The sequence below is a fragment of the Sinocyclocheilus anshuiensis genome, unplaced genomic scaffold (genome assembly GCF_001515605.1).
Source record: "Sinocyclocheilus anshuiensis isolate Anshui unplaced genomic scaffold, SAMN03320099.WGS_v1.1 scaffold204, whole genome shotgun sequence".
Taxonomy (NCBI): domain Eukaryota; kingdom Metazoa; phylum Chordata; class Actinopteri; order Cypriniformes; family Cyprinidae; genus Sinocyclocheilus; species Sinocyclocheilus anshuiensis.
Genome location: NW_015557064.1, coordinates 1,817 through 19,456, shown reverse-complemented (window position 1 = coordinate 19,456; position 17,640 = coordinate 1,817). Strand labels below are relative to the sequence as shown.

Genomic DNA, 17,640 nt, shown 5'->3' with positions numbered 1-17,640 from the left:
TTCCTGCGGTATGCGCTGTTTTTCATGTCTCCTCAAAGACTGAAAGTGTAGGAATCCCTCAGGTTGAGTGCAGTGTAGAGAGAGTAACACGACCTTCCTCCTCCTGTTGGTGCGAGCGAGCGGTCAGTCACGTGTGTAGGATGGCCGAACTTCTGCCCCTGGAACTTACGCAACCGGCCGTTTTTTGTCTTATTGCAAGCAACTCGTCTCTGTTCTGGACTTGCACAAACTGCGTTGCAATGCAATTGTTTTCCAAAATGTAATTTATGTGAAAATATGAAGGCTGTAAACACCCGTTAACACAGGCCAGAGACGTTGAAGACGGACGCACAGAGAAAAATACTGTAGCAGGCAGATCAATGACTGTTCATGATGCACGAACTATTGGAAGAAAATCCTCAATATTGATTTGGGGGTTTATATGAATGTGTATCTGAGGGGAACTGACTGTCTTCAGAAAAGCAACTCGTCTCTGTATAGTTCATAGTAAAGCAGTGTTTCAGCGCAGAGCTGCTTTGTTTACAGCGGTAACCAAGGAACGCAGTATCTGGTGTTCCAGAAGCGCCTCCTGCTGTCTGAGAGTGAATCTGCGTCTCATTCAGAGCTTCTGCTGTTTGCTTCGTTCAGGCATGTAGTATAATTTCACAAAGCTAGTCAGAACATTCTGTATTTTCTTCAAATTGGGTTATTATTAAATCAAATTATGTATATGAAATTATATAACTAAATGATATGAATTGATATGTATATGAATTATATAACTAAAATTAAATAACTGTAATTACAGATTTAGGTTAAATAAAGATGTCAGTCTTTACTTTTCTTCTTTTTAGGAAACAAATCAAAGAAAAAATAAACAAATTCTACTGTTCCTAATATTCTGTATGTTGCTCAAAAACAAAATATATTGTGTTCAGCGGAAAAAAAATATATATTTTTTTTACCCAGTCATTTAAATATAACACATTTTAGAGCTGTAACGACGTGAAACCGTGATATTTTTGCTTAAGGTTATCTTACCGTCAAAATCTCATACCGGCCCATGCCTAAACGCAATATTCCATTAAAAACTATAATTGTCCAATCATTCATGGTAAAGTGATGGTTCACCCAGTATAGAAAAGAAAAATACCTATGGAAGTCAACATTTTTCAAAATATTATCTTTTGTGTTCAACAGAAGACAAAAACTCATACTAGTCTTTTCTACATTGTGGACAGGAATGTCCAGTACCTTCGATGTAACGATGACCCATGTATTTACGATCTTTTGCCAAAGCCTTTTTAAAGTCCTCTGATGTCTTCAGCTCTACAAACGCCTCTCCACTCGGCCTTCCCTCTTTGGAGAAGGTAAAACACACGCCATTCACTTTCCCTACAATGTCACAATCTGGAAATGAAAAAAGGACACAACTGCAGCTCTTTTTCTGTAAACTCACATAGAGCACTACAAAAGATGCTTTCAGTTTGAGATTTTGCATACCAGAGAAAAAGGAGGCCACTTCCTCTTGTGTGCATGACCAAGGTAAACCACGGATCCGTACCACATATCCTTCATCATTATGAGACATGTTTACCTTGTCAGGACTGGATCTGAAAAACAAATGATTGTAACACATGTGCCTCTAAACCTAGTGAGCTGCCTACCTAAACTCAATCAAAATAGTTTGTGTTAGTCTTTTTTTCTGTTTTAACCTTGCTAGTGCAACAAACCTAGGAGGTTGTCTACTTCGAGAGCATTTTTGGGCATTTCAGGAGAGCTCGAAACGTAAGAACGCACGTATGACGCCCAAAAATGCTGTCTAGGTAACGTTAGGCAACTCGATATATTTTGAGAGAGAGCCATGTTGTCAATAGTCAGAGGCTTCCTTCAAGAGATAAAAAGACAAACAATAATGACATTTCACACAAACGCAACATGTTTTGTTGTAGTTAGGAATACTGACTAGTATAAATCAGTTGGCGCCTTACATAACGTCAATTCAAGTTAGTTAGCTAGCTAGACAGCCACTATCCGATAGGTCAAAATACAGTAGTGTTTTAAACTTAAGACCAAGCTAACATGGTACATGTTATATATAGCATTCGGAAAACAGTTCGGTCATGTGTCAAACAAACCGCAACCGAAACTGATGAACTTTAAGCGCAACGACTGTAACATTTGCGAGATATTCTTCTGACAGGAATCAACGACCGACAAGTTCACATATTCTGGAACAAAAACCAGCACTTCCGCGATCCAAAGTACACAAAATATATTCACCATTGAATGTAAATGTTCAACTTATACATGAAAAGTTAAATATGAAGAAATATGCCCATGAATAGCGAATACCTTCTTACCGTCAAGCGCCCGTCCTCTCAGGTAACCCTGAACGATAGTCCAGTAGTCCTGATAGTCGAACTCTCGCGAGAACGCGGCCTGTCAGAGGACGTTGACCTCGCTGCAGGCGCACCGAACCAAATCTCCACCGAACGGTCGGTCTGACGTGTGAGCCGAGGCTCCAAGCGCATGTTGCGCATGCATCACGGACGAGTCATCGAGCGTAGTCACTAGGTTTATACTTAATCCTGTATAATACTGCAATGTGGCACATATGGTGCCATGTGTACTACCGCGAGAGACTGCCTGCAGCTCTCTGTACAAACAAATGCAGCTGTGGAAGGACTGAAAGCCATGAAGCTAATTAGAACTATCACTTTGACCCCCCCTCCCCCTAAATAATAGTTATGAATGATTCATCAACATGCAAAGAAAATTAAATTTAACATTGCCTGTGTTGACAGTGAAAAATTCAACTATGCAAATATTAGTATGGCTACTGATTCCAGATCATCAAGTGTCTTAACTATGTAGCCTACTAAAGTTTTAATGAATCACTTGATACAATGCACTTATTGTGTACATACATTTTACTTGGTATTAATATTTAAAAAACCACCGGCATAACTACATGAAATTAATTTGTGTAATTACATTTATAATTACACTGCTAACCCTACATCCCTTCCCCTCAACTCACTCTTTAAACTGCCAGTCTTCCACCTCAGTAGTCGTAAAAGTGTTTTGCAATACAACATGGAGACATCCAGTAATAATTAGTGAAAAAAGTAATTAAAGACACCTAATACTAAATGGGACCCTGATTCCTATCCCTATCTTAATTTCAACTGTTTTCTTAATGAGCTTTAACACTCAATGATATGAGTACAGCAAACTATTCTGAAATCGTGTTGCTTGTAACTTTAAAATGGGGTGTTACACTACTGGGGTCAAAGTCTCAGCAAGCCTCACAGCACTGGACTATGACTTGCTAAAACATCACGCTAAACTTGTTACAGCTGTTTAACTCCAGAGCAGAAGCAATGGAGATTCCAATATTTACTGTTGATGCTTTTACTAATTTACCTTTCAAAGGTAATCCTGCTGCAATATGTCTTCTAGAGAATGTAAGTATTACACTGCACAAGACAGTTTTATGTTTTTTAGTTTCTGATTGTTTAAACATGTTAGCAACTATGAAGATCAGAATGTGAAATGTTTCTCTGTAATACATCCAGGAGCTGAGAGATGATCTTTATCAGAGCATTGCTGCTGAGATGAATTTATCAGAGACTGCTTTCATCACAAGACGGAATTCTATGGATTTCTCCTCAGGTATTCTGCTGCTGAGATGCATGTTGAAATACTCAAACAACTCTGATTTACATGTCTGCTTTTGGTTTTGATATATTTTGAAAGGTTCAAGGTTTGGATTACGCTGGTTTACTCCCACAAATGAGATTCCACTATGTGGACATGCAACACTGGCCTCAGCAGCAGTGCTCTTTTACCTGAAAAGTAAGAAACACTTGTTCTTAAATTAATATTTTACCAAAGACAATGGACTGTGACTATTCTAAAACCACAATATCATCACACAGAAAATGTCAACCCTGTACTGGTGTTTGAGACTATGAGTGGGGATCTTTATGTGCGCCAGCATGAAGAATCTCTAATAATGGACTTTCCCTTAAACAAACCAAACCCCCAGGTATGACCAAAGCACACCTTGTTGACCCTTCCTTCATATAGTCTCTCATGATTAATACAGTAATGTTTCTTGGTCTGGATCTATTGAGTTTTGTCCATTTTATTTGCAGGATCAACATGAAATCAGGGATCTTTTGAAAGTAAGTTAGCCAGTGAGTAATTTAGGTTTTTAATATGACAAAGGGAAAAACAAGCTTTTATGTGCATTTTCAGGCCGTAGTAGGAGATGTACCCATTCAGGAAGTGTGCTACAGTCCAACCACAAGGAAACTGATGATTCGTCTGGCTGACACATGCGACAGGTACTGCTGGACATACAGAGGCTGAATATAACAAGGAAGAAAATGTTAATTAATTTATTGCAAGTTTATGTCAAGTACATTTTTAAAGCAGCAGTCAAGACAAGAATTAATAGTATGCTGGTAATTCTGTCTAAAATGGCAGTTTATTTTTGTATCTAGATCATTAAGCAAGGTTGTTGAATGTTTGTTTTTGGTAGATCTGAACTAACATCTTTGAAGCCTGAAGCAGAAACTCTGCTGAAAAATGAATCCACTGGGAAGATTAAAGGTGTCATCGTTACAATGAAGGGAGCTCCAACCGCACAACCTGGATATGACTTCTATTCCCGTTACTTTGCTCCTTGGGTTGGGATCCTTGAAGATCCAGTCTGTGGTGAGCTGAAATGATCACATCATTCTCAAAATGCAGCAACCTACAATAAAGGAGGAGAAATCTGTAGAAGGTTCCATGTTTTAATGTAAAGCCATGAATTCTAATAGGTTATAAATGGAAATGCACAATTATAGTCATCATAATTTTCATATGAATTTGTTTTGTGCTTTTAAAAGACTAATAATTATTTCTCAAAGGGTCTGCGCATACAGTTCTTGCTGCCTACTGGTCTGAAAAGCTGAACAAAAAGAAAATGTTGGGTAAAGGCCTTTTTTTTCCCTGCACTGGTGAATCAAAGGAAATTCATAATGACATTAGTTCACATGAATGACTGAATTAAACCGTTTTCTCAAAAAGCTTAAATAAAATGCACAATAAGGTTCTATTCTGTCCTATTTGTTTTTTCAGCCTACCAGTGTTCCAGTCGTGGGGGAGAGCTGGGGCTGGAGGTTAGGGATGATGGTCGACTCAACATCAGTGGTCAGGCACAGATCGTTCTTCAGGGAACTCTTAAAATCTAGATAACCTATAAAACCTTTTCACTGAATGTGTTAATAGTTTAATGGAAATAAGTCAATTTTCTGATGTTTCATTCACTGAATGGGCAAAATAGAATACAAATTATTTGGTTTTTAAAAGTTTGTAAATCTGAATGGATGTTTTATACATTTTATTGCAGAATATTAATAAAATTGTGTTGGGCAGAGTAAGGCTAGATCTTCTGATACTGATCCAGGATGCAGCAAACCAGGGTTACAGTCATAGGGAGAAACTGAAGCGAGAGATCAGAGATGATGGTTGACTGAACATCACTCATCAGGCATTGATCATCCTGCAGGGGAATCCCAGCAGCTGCTCTGATGGATGACTACCAGCTGCCTTTTTATTTAGATTGTATAATAAAGTCTACACATTTTCAAAGACAATAAAAGGTATTTACAAGAAAATACCAATAGGTGAAATGCAAATGCCATCAACAAAGAACAATACAGCAAGTGGTTTAGTGTAGAATATATATATAAAAAAATGTAAATGATAGATTAGCATTATTATCTCTTCCACTCTCTTTTACAGATTGCATAACAGTAAAAAGTCTGTTTAAAAAGACATTTTGAAATCTTGAGTCTGTACCTTTAATCTGAGCTTTTTATATCATTAGGGTCAAAGTCTAACTTCATTTCAAATACCGCTCTAAAAATACGTAAAAGGTGCAAGGAAGAAAAAAAGAAAAGAAAAAAAAAAAACTATAATAGAACTATAATCAATGGAAATTCCAGTATCTACTGTTGATGCTTTTACCAATGTGCCTTTCAAAGGTAATCCTGCTGCAGTATGTCTTATTGAGAATGTAAGTATTACACTACATAAGACAGTCTTCTATGTTATCTTCAAGGTTTGGATTACGCTGGTTTACTCCCACAAGTGAGATTCCACTATGTGGACATGCAACAGTGCTCTTTTACCTGAAAAGTAAGAAACACTTGTTATTACATTAATCTGTGACTAAAACAACTTGTGGTTTTGATGGAAATCAAGTGCATTTAATGGCTCTTTGCATTAATGTGTAGGGGCATTATAAGTTATGTGCCATTTAATAAAGTGCAAATTCACAGACCTGCAAACTTTATGTCTCTTAAGTGGTCAACGGTCTTCAGTGGGGGGAAAAAAAGACAGAATGTAATATTTGCTGCAATTTTTTATTAAACAAAAACATTAAATTCTTAAAATTCATATATATATATAAAACGCACATACACAACACTTGCATGGATAAAACTGTAATGAATTTTAAAAATATGCAACATGAGGTAGTGAGAATTGAGTAAAAAAACTCGAGTGTAAATTATGTACTAGGGCCTGTCAGCACTGATTTATTATTAAACTTCACGTCCATCATTAAAGCAAAAAAGATGTCTACAGTTAGTCTGAAGCTTATGTATTCCATTTCACTTACATTTTTTTCAAGTAACTGTTTCACAGCATTATCTTTGTGACGTACACTATGAATCAGAAGAGGTTTTTGTTTTCATCACAAGTGGACCCCAGGTAGTGCCTCATGGGCAGCAGCAGGCAGCTGGAAGATGTGACTTAAATTAAGGAGAATTTCAAAAATTCAGTTTCACCAAAAAAAAAAAAGTTAATGACTATTTATTAATTTCAATGACAAAGTGACAAAAAGTCACTGCATGAACCTGCAATTAGATTCTCATTCGTAAACACTTGTAAAGGATATCATATCTTCCTGTTGAAGGTGGCAGAGAAGTTTCTCTAGTGGTGCATACCGGCGAAGGGTGGGCGCCGAGCCAAGCATTAGGAGCTTGTGTTTGGCTCTAGTGATGGCCACATTCAGCCTACGCCAGTCTTGAAGCAACTCTCCCAGCTGAAAAATGATTCGACACCACAGAATAATTAAATAATCAATCACATAACACATGCAATGAACAGTTAATTGGCTTAAATGTTAAATATTTCGTTTGTTTAAATTCAGGAGGAAGGCCACTTACGTTGTCCTCAGGGTTGCTTCGAACAAAGGACACAATGATGATGCTCTTGTCACGTCCTTGGTATTTGTCCACAGTGTTGACCTCCAGAGCTTTAAAGGCGTCTCCCTGCAGCAGACTGGAGATGGCTTTTAGCTGTTGTCGATATGGAGCAATGACCCCAATATCAGATGCTCTACATCCAGCCTACAACACGTTTAAAATTCAAATGTAATTTCAAGTAGTACAGGAAAAAAAAAAAACAAGATTTCAATGCGTTTCAAAACAAATGGCATGTTCGGACCTTGAGCAGCAAAGTGACAAGGGCTTGTACCAATATAGCTTCCGTGTGGTTACTGATGCCACTTTTTTCCACCGTCTCAGGGGCGGGAACCTGAAGAAAGGTACAGTACATATTGCTGAAAAACGCTTCAAAAGCAAATGAAGCAAATTCTATAACAGACAAAATGAGATAAAGTCTAAGAAAAAAGGAAGTCAGACAGACCTCAGAGGTGTCCAGGAAACAGACAGGACTATTGGGCTCCAGCGCAGCCTGGACCCAAGCACTGTACTGTGGCTGACACACATACAGGTCCAGCTCCTTCTCGACTTGAGCTCTACTGGGCAGCTGCAGCACTGCATTTGCCGTCCTCTCAGAGCCACACTCCAGTTGGCCCTCATACATCAGAGCATTGCTCAGGGACATGATCGCACTGCAGGATGGAAAACAGCAAGTATAAGAACTGCAGAGCTGGTGGTTGTGAATATTCTCAAAAATGTATTGGGAAAAAAAAATCACCTATTAGTATTCCACATGAATTTTAAATGCCTATTTTAGAGATATTTAATATTAACAACTTACATATTAATTACTTATTTTCCATTTAACAATCACATAGGTCTAGCCTGAATGTCTGACTGGTGTAACTCCACCTGTTCATTCGGTACTGCACATTCAGCTGAACAACTGCATCACTGTGGTGCTCCAGACGTTTGAACAAACTCTCATCCATGCCCAAGGTTCTGGGGGAAAATTAGAGCAATTCTTAAATTTCACATAAGACTGTGGTAAAATAATGGGTAATAATATGGTGATGGTGTAACTGGGTTTTTGGCTTCTTCAGTTTTGATATTAAAAACACAAGCTGCATTCAAAGGCTCAACGTGAAAATCTTTCACAAAACTCATCTGAATGATGACAGAAGTGTACTACCTGGCTTCAGCATTCTGCACAATAGGAGGAAGCTGTTGGTGGTCTCCCACCAGGACAAAGCGCTGGGCATAGAACAACGGACCCAAACATACGGGTTGACTGATCTGAGATGCCTCATCCACGATGCAGAAGTCAAAGCGTCTACGGCTGAATATTGGGTGCTTTACACCCATACAGGTGGTGGCCACAATCAGCTACAAAGAAAAATGGGGTGAGCTTTACAAGACAATTTGGATTTTCAAAATGCGGAGCAATCAGTGATTGAACATTATACCTTACATGTCATAGTATACATGAAATTGTTTAAAAGTGACAGTAAAGATGTCTAACATTACAAAAAGTTATATTTCAAATAGAATTATTTTGATGTTTTAAATATAGCAGCACAACATTTCAACATTGATATTAATAAATGTTTTTTGAGCTCCAAATCAACATATTGGAATGATTTCTGAAGGTTCATGTGACACTGAAGACTGAAAATTTTTTAAAAAGTTACGTTTTAAAATATATTACAATAATAAAAAAAAAAACAGTTATTTTAAATTGTAATATTTAAGATTAATGATTGTAATGTGTCTTACTTCTTTGTTGTACAGTTGTTCCAGCTCTTCTAGTGTTTGGATCCCTTTGGCCCGACATGACTCCTCTGTGAAGGGCAGGATATCATGGTGCACTTTTTGAGCACGACCCAGTCGCAGGAAGCCGATCTTAAACCTATTCAGTTTCAAGAGAATGTTGTCCACAGCAGAGTGGGTGTAGCTAGTCAGAAGTACACTGAAGCCACAAGCATGGAGTATGCGCACCTGTAAAATAAGGAAGTGCAAAATAAATGTCAGATTAATATTCCTTTGTATATGGAAACCAGTAGAAACAACAAAACAAAGTCAGTTTCACTCTACGGGTCAGAAAGAGGGTGAAAAAAGTCATGCAAACAAAATTATGACTTATGGGAACAGAATTATGGGAAAAAACTTGATTAACAGTATAAGTGGACTTCAAGGATGAAAAAGTTATGCGTGTAAAATACCTCCCCTTTAAGATGAAAATGCCCACATTTGCAGTGGCAAGAAAATGAATATAGCTGTTCATTATCTAAAACACAACTGGTTTCTAAAATAAGCTCTTACCAGTGTACAAATGGTGGTAGTTTTCCCAGTACCTGGCATTCCCACAATAAGCGTGTAATCTTTGGATAGCAACACTTTTTTCATGGCTTGTTTCTGAGGTTTGTTGAGTCCTGAGAGGCAACATGATTAAAACTCATTAAGTAGGAACAGAGAAGTTCTATTATTCAAATGAATACATCAAGGGCATGTTTCACAGCAACTCACTACAGAAAGAGTGAGACTATGGTTCAGTGAGAGGAGATTATCAGGAGAAGGAAGTGTCTGAACACACCTTTCAGAATGTTGGCCACAGTGTCCTTGGTGAAAAATGTGCCAAAGCAATTGAGAAAAACTGTAAATACAAAAGCACAAAAAAAAGAAAAAAAAAAAAAGGATGATCAGACCTGGTTGGAGTGTTTTCCATTAACATAGACAGGTTTCCTAGATGATTGCTAAGACCCCCAGCACCTTCATCCTGGTCCAGTCGGAAAACTGTGTTTGAGGAAAACTTGGAAAGGTTTCTGGAAATGATATGAATGTGAAATTAAGCTTTGATGTACACTTGAATATTTCAAATTCAGGTAAAATGAATAACAAATTGAACAACATTATGAAAAGCATCTGCAAGAGACTTACTTGTCCAAAGAGCAAGTCAGTCCACTGATAGTTATTTCCGTGACATATCCTGTGGCAAGGCCTATGAGCACCGAGTCCTGATCACTGACCACAATCCTGTCGCCCACTATCAGCCCAGTGAGAGTCTGATTGCCCTCCTTCCTCACAAAGCTGTGCTTATATACACCATCAGATAGGACGCTGACGTCTCTATCTAACTGCATGTTACCCACGCAGCCACCACTTTTCTCCCTGAGAATGAACAACATAAGAACAGGGATGCAACAGAGACATTCATTAAGGCTAAAAGCATTCAATTAAAGGGATAGTTCACCCAAAAATGAAAATTAGCCCATTATTTACTCACCCTCAAGTCATCCTAGGCGTATATGACTTCCTTCTTCCAGATGAGTTATATTAAAAATTGACTTTGATCTTCCAAGCTGTTCAATGGCAGTCAGCGGGTGTTGCAGTTCATTTACAACAGTGAGCGCAAGCTAGATTAAATCGATTATTACGTTTTAAATATGGTTATTTTTCTTACAAAAACACTTCGATTCACTACAGGAGGCCTTTGTTCACCACCTGGAGCCGTGTGAGGCACTTTTTTATTATGGATGGATGCTCTTTATTTCACTTCTTTTGGACTGATGAACTGCAACACCGCTGACTGCCATTAAACAGCTTGGAAGATCAAAGACAATTTTTAATATAACTCCGACTGGATTCGTCTGAAAGAAGAAAGTCATATACACCCAGGATGCCTTGAGGGTGAGTAAATAATGGGCTAATTTTCATTTTTGGGTGAACTAATCCTTTAATTCAATCAAACACTGTTAATCTGCTTAGTGTCTGAAATGCATTAATAAATAAATAAATAAAAACACAAAGTCATAAAACTACTGGTAATGAAGTCTTTAAAGACACAATTATGTTATAAGATTTAATTTAGGCTTTTTTCATATAATATAAAAGAAACGTGTCTTCAAAATTAATATAAAAATCTCTTGTTTTATAACTTTTTGAAGCTTGAAAGTTTGTCTTGAATTCACAATGGAGGGACAGAAATCTCTAGGTATCATTATAAATATCTTCATTTGTGCTTTGAAGTTGAACAAAAGTCTTCTGAATGGGTTTGGAGTGACATGAGGGGGAGTAAATGATGGGTGAACTAACACAAAGTATTGTAAAAGTCTTATTTTATAAAAACACCCACCTCTGCTGGGCAGTCTGAAGCCAGATATTGCGCCGACCTCCTTTGTTCTCCATGGTGAGAGCCTCCAGCGTGCAGAGTAGCAGCCAGTCGCTGAAGTACTGCAGGTGCACGTGGCTGAGGTGCTCGCTCTCCGACTGCACAAAGGCCTGTGGATTTTCACTACAGTTCTCCACGGGATCTCTCTCTACAGCTCTACACAACATGATGCATTTCAGCTGAAGCTCAATGGAATTACAGTACTCAGTTTGATGCTGTAATAGAAGATGATGCATGAAGAGAGAAAAACAATACCTGTTGTAAACTGCACAGTTCCTTTTCTGAGGACAGTACTTGCAAGCTTGCTTGTCAGATTCAATGGCAGGCAATGGGGCCATCTGACTTCTTCCATCCACCTTGACCAAGCTGTTTCCGATGTGATGGGCCAATGAGTTTCTTATTTTAACCAGCTCTGTGATAGAAAAAAAAATATGAATCAGTACAGTCATAAGCAGGATGTAAGCCTGTCTTAGATTTCAATGTACGCTGTTATGACTACAAGTAAATTGCCTCTCATTTGTAACATCTGTATGAAACTACATGACTCAACGGGATAGTTCACCCAAAAATGAAAATTCTTTCATTCATTACTCACCCTTGTGACACTCCCAACCCAGCCCAATTCATTAATTTTTCAAACACAAGTAAAGATATTTTTGATGAAACTGAAGGATTTCGGTCTCTCTGTTGTCAACTACCTCAAAAGTTTCATGCTTCAAAAAGTTCAGAAAGACACTGTACAGCTTGATCCAAGTCTTCCGATGCTGAGCAGATTTAATTTAGGCTTTTATTCACATATAAACTATGATCAATGTGGTTTGAGGACAGAAATCTCTCAAGTTCCATTAAAATACCTTAATTTGGGTTTTGAAGATAAATGATGACAAAATTTATTTTTAATTGAACTGTACATTTAAAAAAACAAACCAACCTCTCCTGTCCATGTGGTTACCCACAACAGGATGTAGACTGCCAGTCTTCAAGTAGACAAGGAAACCAGCCTCTGGATCACAACGTCTAGCTGAGCTCATCAACGTGTACAGAATAACCTAGAAAAAAAAAAAAGTCAAATAATAAGCAATATTCAGCAGTGACATAAATAGTGATATTTTTTAACATGTGACATATCTAGAGTTTACGTTGCGCTTTGTACCTGACTGCGATGCTCAATGGAGTTGGACTCCTTGCCAGTTTTCAGCTCCAGTGGCACAATCCTCTCTGTGGGCCTTCTGCCTCTCCGATGAATCCTAACTCCAGCTGTGACATCAATCTTCCCCTTCAGTCCAAAACGTGGACACCAGATGTTCTCTTCAATGTCCACAAAATCTGTGACTGTCATGCTACAGGTGGCATCTTGCTTGCTCAGAGCCCCGTCGCTAGGGCTGATAGTAAATAACCGCACAAACCATAACATTTATTTATAATATGAAAACTGAACCTGCCATAAACATTTTCCACAAGACCATGCTCTCAGTCTTCTTTAAATACATATATCACTCACAGTTTGAGAGTGAGCTGCTTCTGTCCAGCCTGTGGTGAAGTATGGACATAGTGTTTTGCCCACTCAGATAAAGAGGGAAGATATTCTTCTACTTCCTGTCTCATGTCAGCCTGGGTCAGCTTTAGACTATACCTAATTAAAGCAAGTACAAGACAAACACAGTCATTTTAAGGCACATAACAGAGAGCTGTTGTTGTCAAACACCGTATTAGCACAGTATCTGTATTTGAGGTCTAAGAAAACAATAAAAACTGAAAACTATGTAAAAACATAGTTTATAAAGATAGTGTGCTTCTAAAGATGGAGTCGATGTTACAAGATAGCTCTTACATTTGTCCGAGGTAGTTGGGGCTTCTTAGGGCCTCTGCAGCAAACGTCTGTATCCTCTCTGGTGAGAAATCTGAGGACATGGCTGCTTTTTGGAAGATATCATGAACTATGGTACCATTTAACATCTGCTTAGATCCACCATCAAATGCCTGTTTAAAAACCACACACAAACTGTTTCATTATTTTAAGCACTAAAATTTGACAAGAACAATTAAGAACACAGAAAGGTTTGAATCATCAATTAAGGGAAAGACATCAATGCATAGTATTGTCCACTGTTGAAAACATTAAAGCAGCACTATGTAATTTTTGGCGCTCTAGCGGTTAATAAACAGAACTGCACACATCCCGCGGAAGAACATTCCAACCGGAGCTACTTCTCTAAGTTTATGTCTATGGCGATTCACGCAGGTATGTGTTACTCCGCAGCGGTGACGGCCCGACCAGGCTACAATAGTCCAAATATAAGTACTTATTATAAGTGTACCGTAGTGATTCGAAATAAGACAAAAACGTGCTCATTATATACATTTTGCAAATTTTGAAGACAGAATAAGTTACATAGTGCTGCTTTAATATGAGCAGTATACACTATATGTACATTCTGTATATGACAAAGTGTGTCTTATAATCGCTACTGGAGACTGATATTTAATTGTACATGCTCATTAACACTGTTAAATATAATCTAGCAAATCTCAGAATGAATATCTATTTTCCATGCTCAACAAAAGTTTCTTATTATTATCAATGATGTAAACAGTGCTGCTTAATATTTTTGTGGAAACCATAGTATTTTTTCCCAGGATTCTTTGATGAATATAAAGTTCTAGAAAGAAATCTTCTGTAACATTATTAATGTCTTTACTGTAATTATTGACCAATTGAATAAATGGAAGAAAAAAAATCTTACTGACCCCAAAGCTTTGAACGATAGTGTATGCTTTAAGGCACATTCACAAAATTGAATTTCCACACCTTAAACATCTCTCCCAGCACCCCTCGCCTCATGCAGCGAATACTGCTGGCAATGCTGGTCCCCGATATCAGCAGGTCAGGCAGCAGAACCAGGAAACCAGAGTCTCTATCAATCGTCCACAAGCCAGAAACACACCTCCCTTCCAAGTGAACGACGTCCCCCACAGCAACAGGAGTACTCTCCCTTTAGAAAAGAGGTTGGAAAGTTCAAAAAACAATCAGCAAGACAATCAGAAAGAAAGAACTCTCTCAAAATTCTTTTTTTTGTAGGGCAAGTAACATTTTGTACCAGCCATCTTTGAGAATACAGGCCTCTCTGGACTGTGTCGTCTTGGAGCAGGTGATGGTTAAGTGCTTCTCTGTGCAACTTTGTGATGAGGTGACGTCCTGTACATCCAGTACCCAGTATCGGTTATGAACACCAGAGGCCAGTATAACATGCTCTGGTATGCCTTTGTTTTTTCTAAAATTCAAAGAAATCAGTTAAAATCAGTCGGTTATTATTAACTTAATCTGTTAAAAAATAAAGCACAAATGCAATATATTTATATAGAAATATATATATAAAAAAAGCTCATTTAAAATATTAATAAAAACTACAATAGTATGTAAATTATCCTAAAATAATACTAGTAGTTTTAATACACGAAAATCACCAAACTATCAAATATTACTAAAGCTCACTTATGCGCGCATAGATAGGTTGAATAAAACATTCATACTCATGACTGAACTTCTTGGGTTTTGGCACCTCAGATTTTTGCTCCATGCCATCATCAAACCAATCGTCTATCAGATCAGTAAAATCATCTTCAAATGGGGCTGGCAAAGTCTTTCCATCAGCAATTTTGTCTTTCACTTGCAGATCAGCAGTACTCAAGGGTCTCTTCTTAGTAAATGGACAGTTGAGAAAAGTCTCTTTTTCTTCAGTAGATCCATTTTGTATCCACAAACTATATGACATCACAAGATCAAAGTCATTTGTTCCAGAAACCGTACTCATGTCTATCTCTGGCTTCATGTTTAGAGCAAGTGAATTCTCTTTCTCACTGGTACTAAAGCTCAGATGATGAAAGGATTTTTTTGAGACCTTTGAGAAACCATTTGTTTTTCCATTCATTTTCACGCAAGGCCCAGTTGCCAATCGGCTACTCTCAAAACCGACAGACTCAGCTTTGTTTTTTTTCTCAGGACTCTTTGAGAATGCTCTCTGTAATGTTCCTGAAGACTCCTTTTGATCGGCCCTTGGTGAGCTTGTGTCACAATCGGGAAGTTTCTGAACTTGCATGGTCCTGCACCGCTTTGCACTCTGGATGTTCTCTGAGCTGTGCAACAACCTCTTCACAGAGCCAGAGTGCCTTGCGCCATTCTTAAGCTCAAAAGTGTCTTCTGGCTCTAGACTGCTGTTTTTCTGTGGCTGCATCAGCTTACGTGCCATCAGGCTAGGTTTACCCCTGACACCTTTAGTAAGTAGGCCACGGGAGACAGGTGAGCGGTTGTCATATGAAGTGTCTGAAGGGTTCTCGCTCCTCAGATTGTCAGGTGTCTCTGGGACAGCAGAAGGGGTTGGAGAGCAGGGGACACTTTTATCCTGCACAAAACCAGTCTTCAATGAAACGGGGACTCTTGTAATTCCAGCTGCAATTTTTTTAGGTGACTTTGGTGAAACCTGATAAAACATAAAGGTGATGTTATGGTGTGAGGTGTGACGTCAACCGTATTTTTAACATAAGAGCAGGTGGCCATTTTTAACTTGAACGTGCAAGGTACAGATAACTTTTTTAATTGAATTTCAAAAATACAAAACAATTAAGAAGGTTCTGAAGATATTTATCAAATAACATAAATTGATGCAGAGTAACTGCATAAAAAATTAATTAAATTACAATTAAAGGGCATCGCAAACATTAAATTAATTTAACAAAACTTTTTTTTTTTAATAAATTCAAATTAAATTTTAAATGACATCCTCAACTCAGACCCCATTTACTGTCATTACGTTATTTGGTAAACAAAATGCATATTACAGGTCATACAGTCATAAAGGTTTGGGACAATATAAGGGTGAGTAAATGATGACAGAATTGTCATTTTTGGGTGAACTATCCCTTTAAGAGCAACTATAAGAGTTCAATAAATTGTTGTCTTATGTCCTTACTCCTTACCTTTGAGACAAAAAAGGCAGAAATGCTTGACTGAACTCCATTGACCATCTACAACAGCAGAAAAAAAAAAAAAAGTAACGTTAGAGTTTCACAGCTGATACCATTTACATCTAGATAGCTGAGGATGAATAACAAAGTATCAGAAATGAATCTGAAATACTTACGGAAGATTTGCTGGATTTACACTTAATCATCGTGGACCGTAAGTGAATAAAATGACTAAAACGATTTTTCTTCGGAGAATCCAATATCACAAAGCAGCTCTACGGGTATCAAAACTTAAAAACTTCTCACATCACTGTGACAGCTGCATATAAAGATAGCCACTGCTATTACGGCTCAAATGTATAATTCGTCCAGAAGCAGATATTCTCCTGCAGCATTTTCACATATGCTTTCACATGACTATAAATATCAGATTTCGCGCGTAAACAACTCTTCCTGCATCTCTGCAGAGTAAACACTGCGATCTCAAAATTCCCGCGTACAGTGAACGCCACGGCAGAGAAAGCAAACGTTTCATCGTTGTTTTTTGTCTGCTGCAATTACATCGCCATTACCGACACACTGCCACCTAGCGTCAGTGAGATCATTGGTCGAGTTTGTAGTTTTTGTTACACAGTTTGAAAACAAATCTGCCCGTTTATTGTTAACACTCCGTTAGCCTCGTGTCATATATGTATAAACGAAAAACGGGCAGTTATATCGTCATTTTCTATATTATCCACCTTTTTCTTGCCGTAAAAATGGGCGCAGCCATTTGTAAATTCTATGGGTCTAGCTTCCGGTCTCATCCGCATCCAGCTATATTTAGCTGTACAAAACAGTTAATTTTGCTGCTTGATATCGAAAACTGGTGTGTCTTATCATACTATTTTAATGTATTATCTTAATTATGAACACACAGGTTTGTAGTGCAAACAGTTTTACCGTTTACTGCACTGTTATTCTCCTCGTTATTTCCCTATAGCGGCTAATGAACCGGAAGTCTCACCCATAGGCTTACTTCCGCGTTGAAGAAAAAGGTGGATAGGAAATAATGTTGTAGTTACCAAGACAACAAACACAAGCAATGCTAGATTTAGCCGCAAATTTTTGAATATCAACATGGTAACCCTTACCAAAAAGTAGTATACTTCAAGTTTATTTTAGTAAGTATACTTAAGTAAAGTTCAAGTATATGTTTAAGTATACTTTATGTAGTAAGTATACAAATATCAGTGTACTAGTAGTATACTTGTAAGTGTACTATTTCAATACTCCTTGGGACTAAATTGGCCCACTTTCTAG

General features: G+C 37.9%; 3 protein-coding genes across 3 annotated transcripts in view; 2 read left to right on the top strand and 1 right to left on the bottom strand.

Annotated features, from left to right (window-relative positions):
* Nucleotides 1–1,362, top strand: part of LOC107676589 (RUN and FYVE domain-containing protein 2-like) — a 20,115-nt gene extending 18,753 nt beyond the window's left edge. The window contains exon 19 of the mRNA XM_016471163.1: nt 1,221–1,362. Coding sequence (XP_016326649.1) covers nt 1,221–1,287 — 67 coding nt within the window. The 3' untranslated portion in view covers nt 1,288–1,362. The remainder of the gene's footprint in view (nt 1–1,220) is intronic.
* A 1,931-nt stretch (nt 1,363–3,293) lies between these two features.
* LOC107676590 (phenazine biosynthesis-like domain-containing protein) lies at nt 3,294–5,758 on the top strand. The gene is made up of 9 exons (XM_016471164.1): nt 3,294–3,449; nt 3,561–3,657; nt 3,742–3,840; nt 3,924–4,033; nt 4,143–4,172; nt 4,246–4,334; nt 4,532–4,707; nt 4,905–4,967; nt 5,116–5,758. The coding sequence occupies exons 1-9, from the start codon at nt 3,366–3,368 to the stop codon at nt 5,226–5,228; spliced, it is 861 nt and encodes a 286-aa protein (XP_016326650.1). The 5' UTR covers nt 3,294–3,365; the 3' UTR covers nt 5,229–5,758.
* A 691-nt stretch (nt 5,759–6,449) lies between these two features.
* Nucleotides 6,450–16,909, bottom strand: LOC107676588 (DNA replication ATP-dependent helicase/nuclease DNA2-like). Its single transcript, XM_016471162.1, is given in 23 exon segments — nt 6,450–6,790; nt 6,941–7,087; nt 7,212–7,394; nt 7,492–7,581; nt 7,693–7,900; nt 8,121–8,210; nt 8,401–8,594; nt 8,985–9,206; nt 9,531–9,640; nt 9,802–9,829; nt 9,832–10,030; nt 10,146–10,376; nt 11,341–11,532; nt 11,632–11,788; nt 12,308–12,425; nt 12,530–12,758; nt 12,878–13,009; nt 13,208–13,356; nt 14,186–14,369; nt 14,475–14,648; nt 14,908–15,854; nt 16,351–16,398; nt 16,515–16,909. Coding segments are annotated over 23 exon segments (4,116 nt in total). The 5' UTR covers nt 16,545–16,909; the 3' UTR covers nt 6,450–6,736.
* Nucleotides 16,910–17,640: the final 731 nt, after the last annotated feature.

What these genes read in the sequence shown, in the direction of transcription:
- LOC107676590 (XM_016471164.1), top strand. Translation starts at nt 3,366, where the DNA reads ATGGAGATTCCAATATTTACTGTTGATGCTTTTACTAATTTACCTTTC. An exon ending in CTGGCTGACACATGCGACAG is followed by an intron (nt 4,335 to 4,531) that starts GTACTGCTGGAC and finishes TGTTTTTGGTAG; the next exon opens with ATCTGAACTAACATCTTTGA. An exon ending in CCTTGAAGATCCAGTCTGTG is followed by an intron (nt 4,708 to 4,904) that starts GTGAGCTGAAAT and finishes TATTTCTCAAAG; the next exon opens with GGTCTGCGCATACAGTTCTT.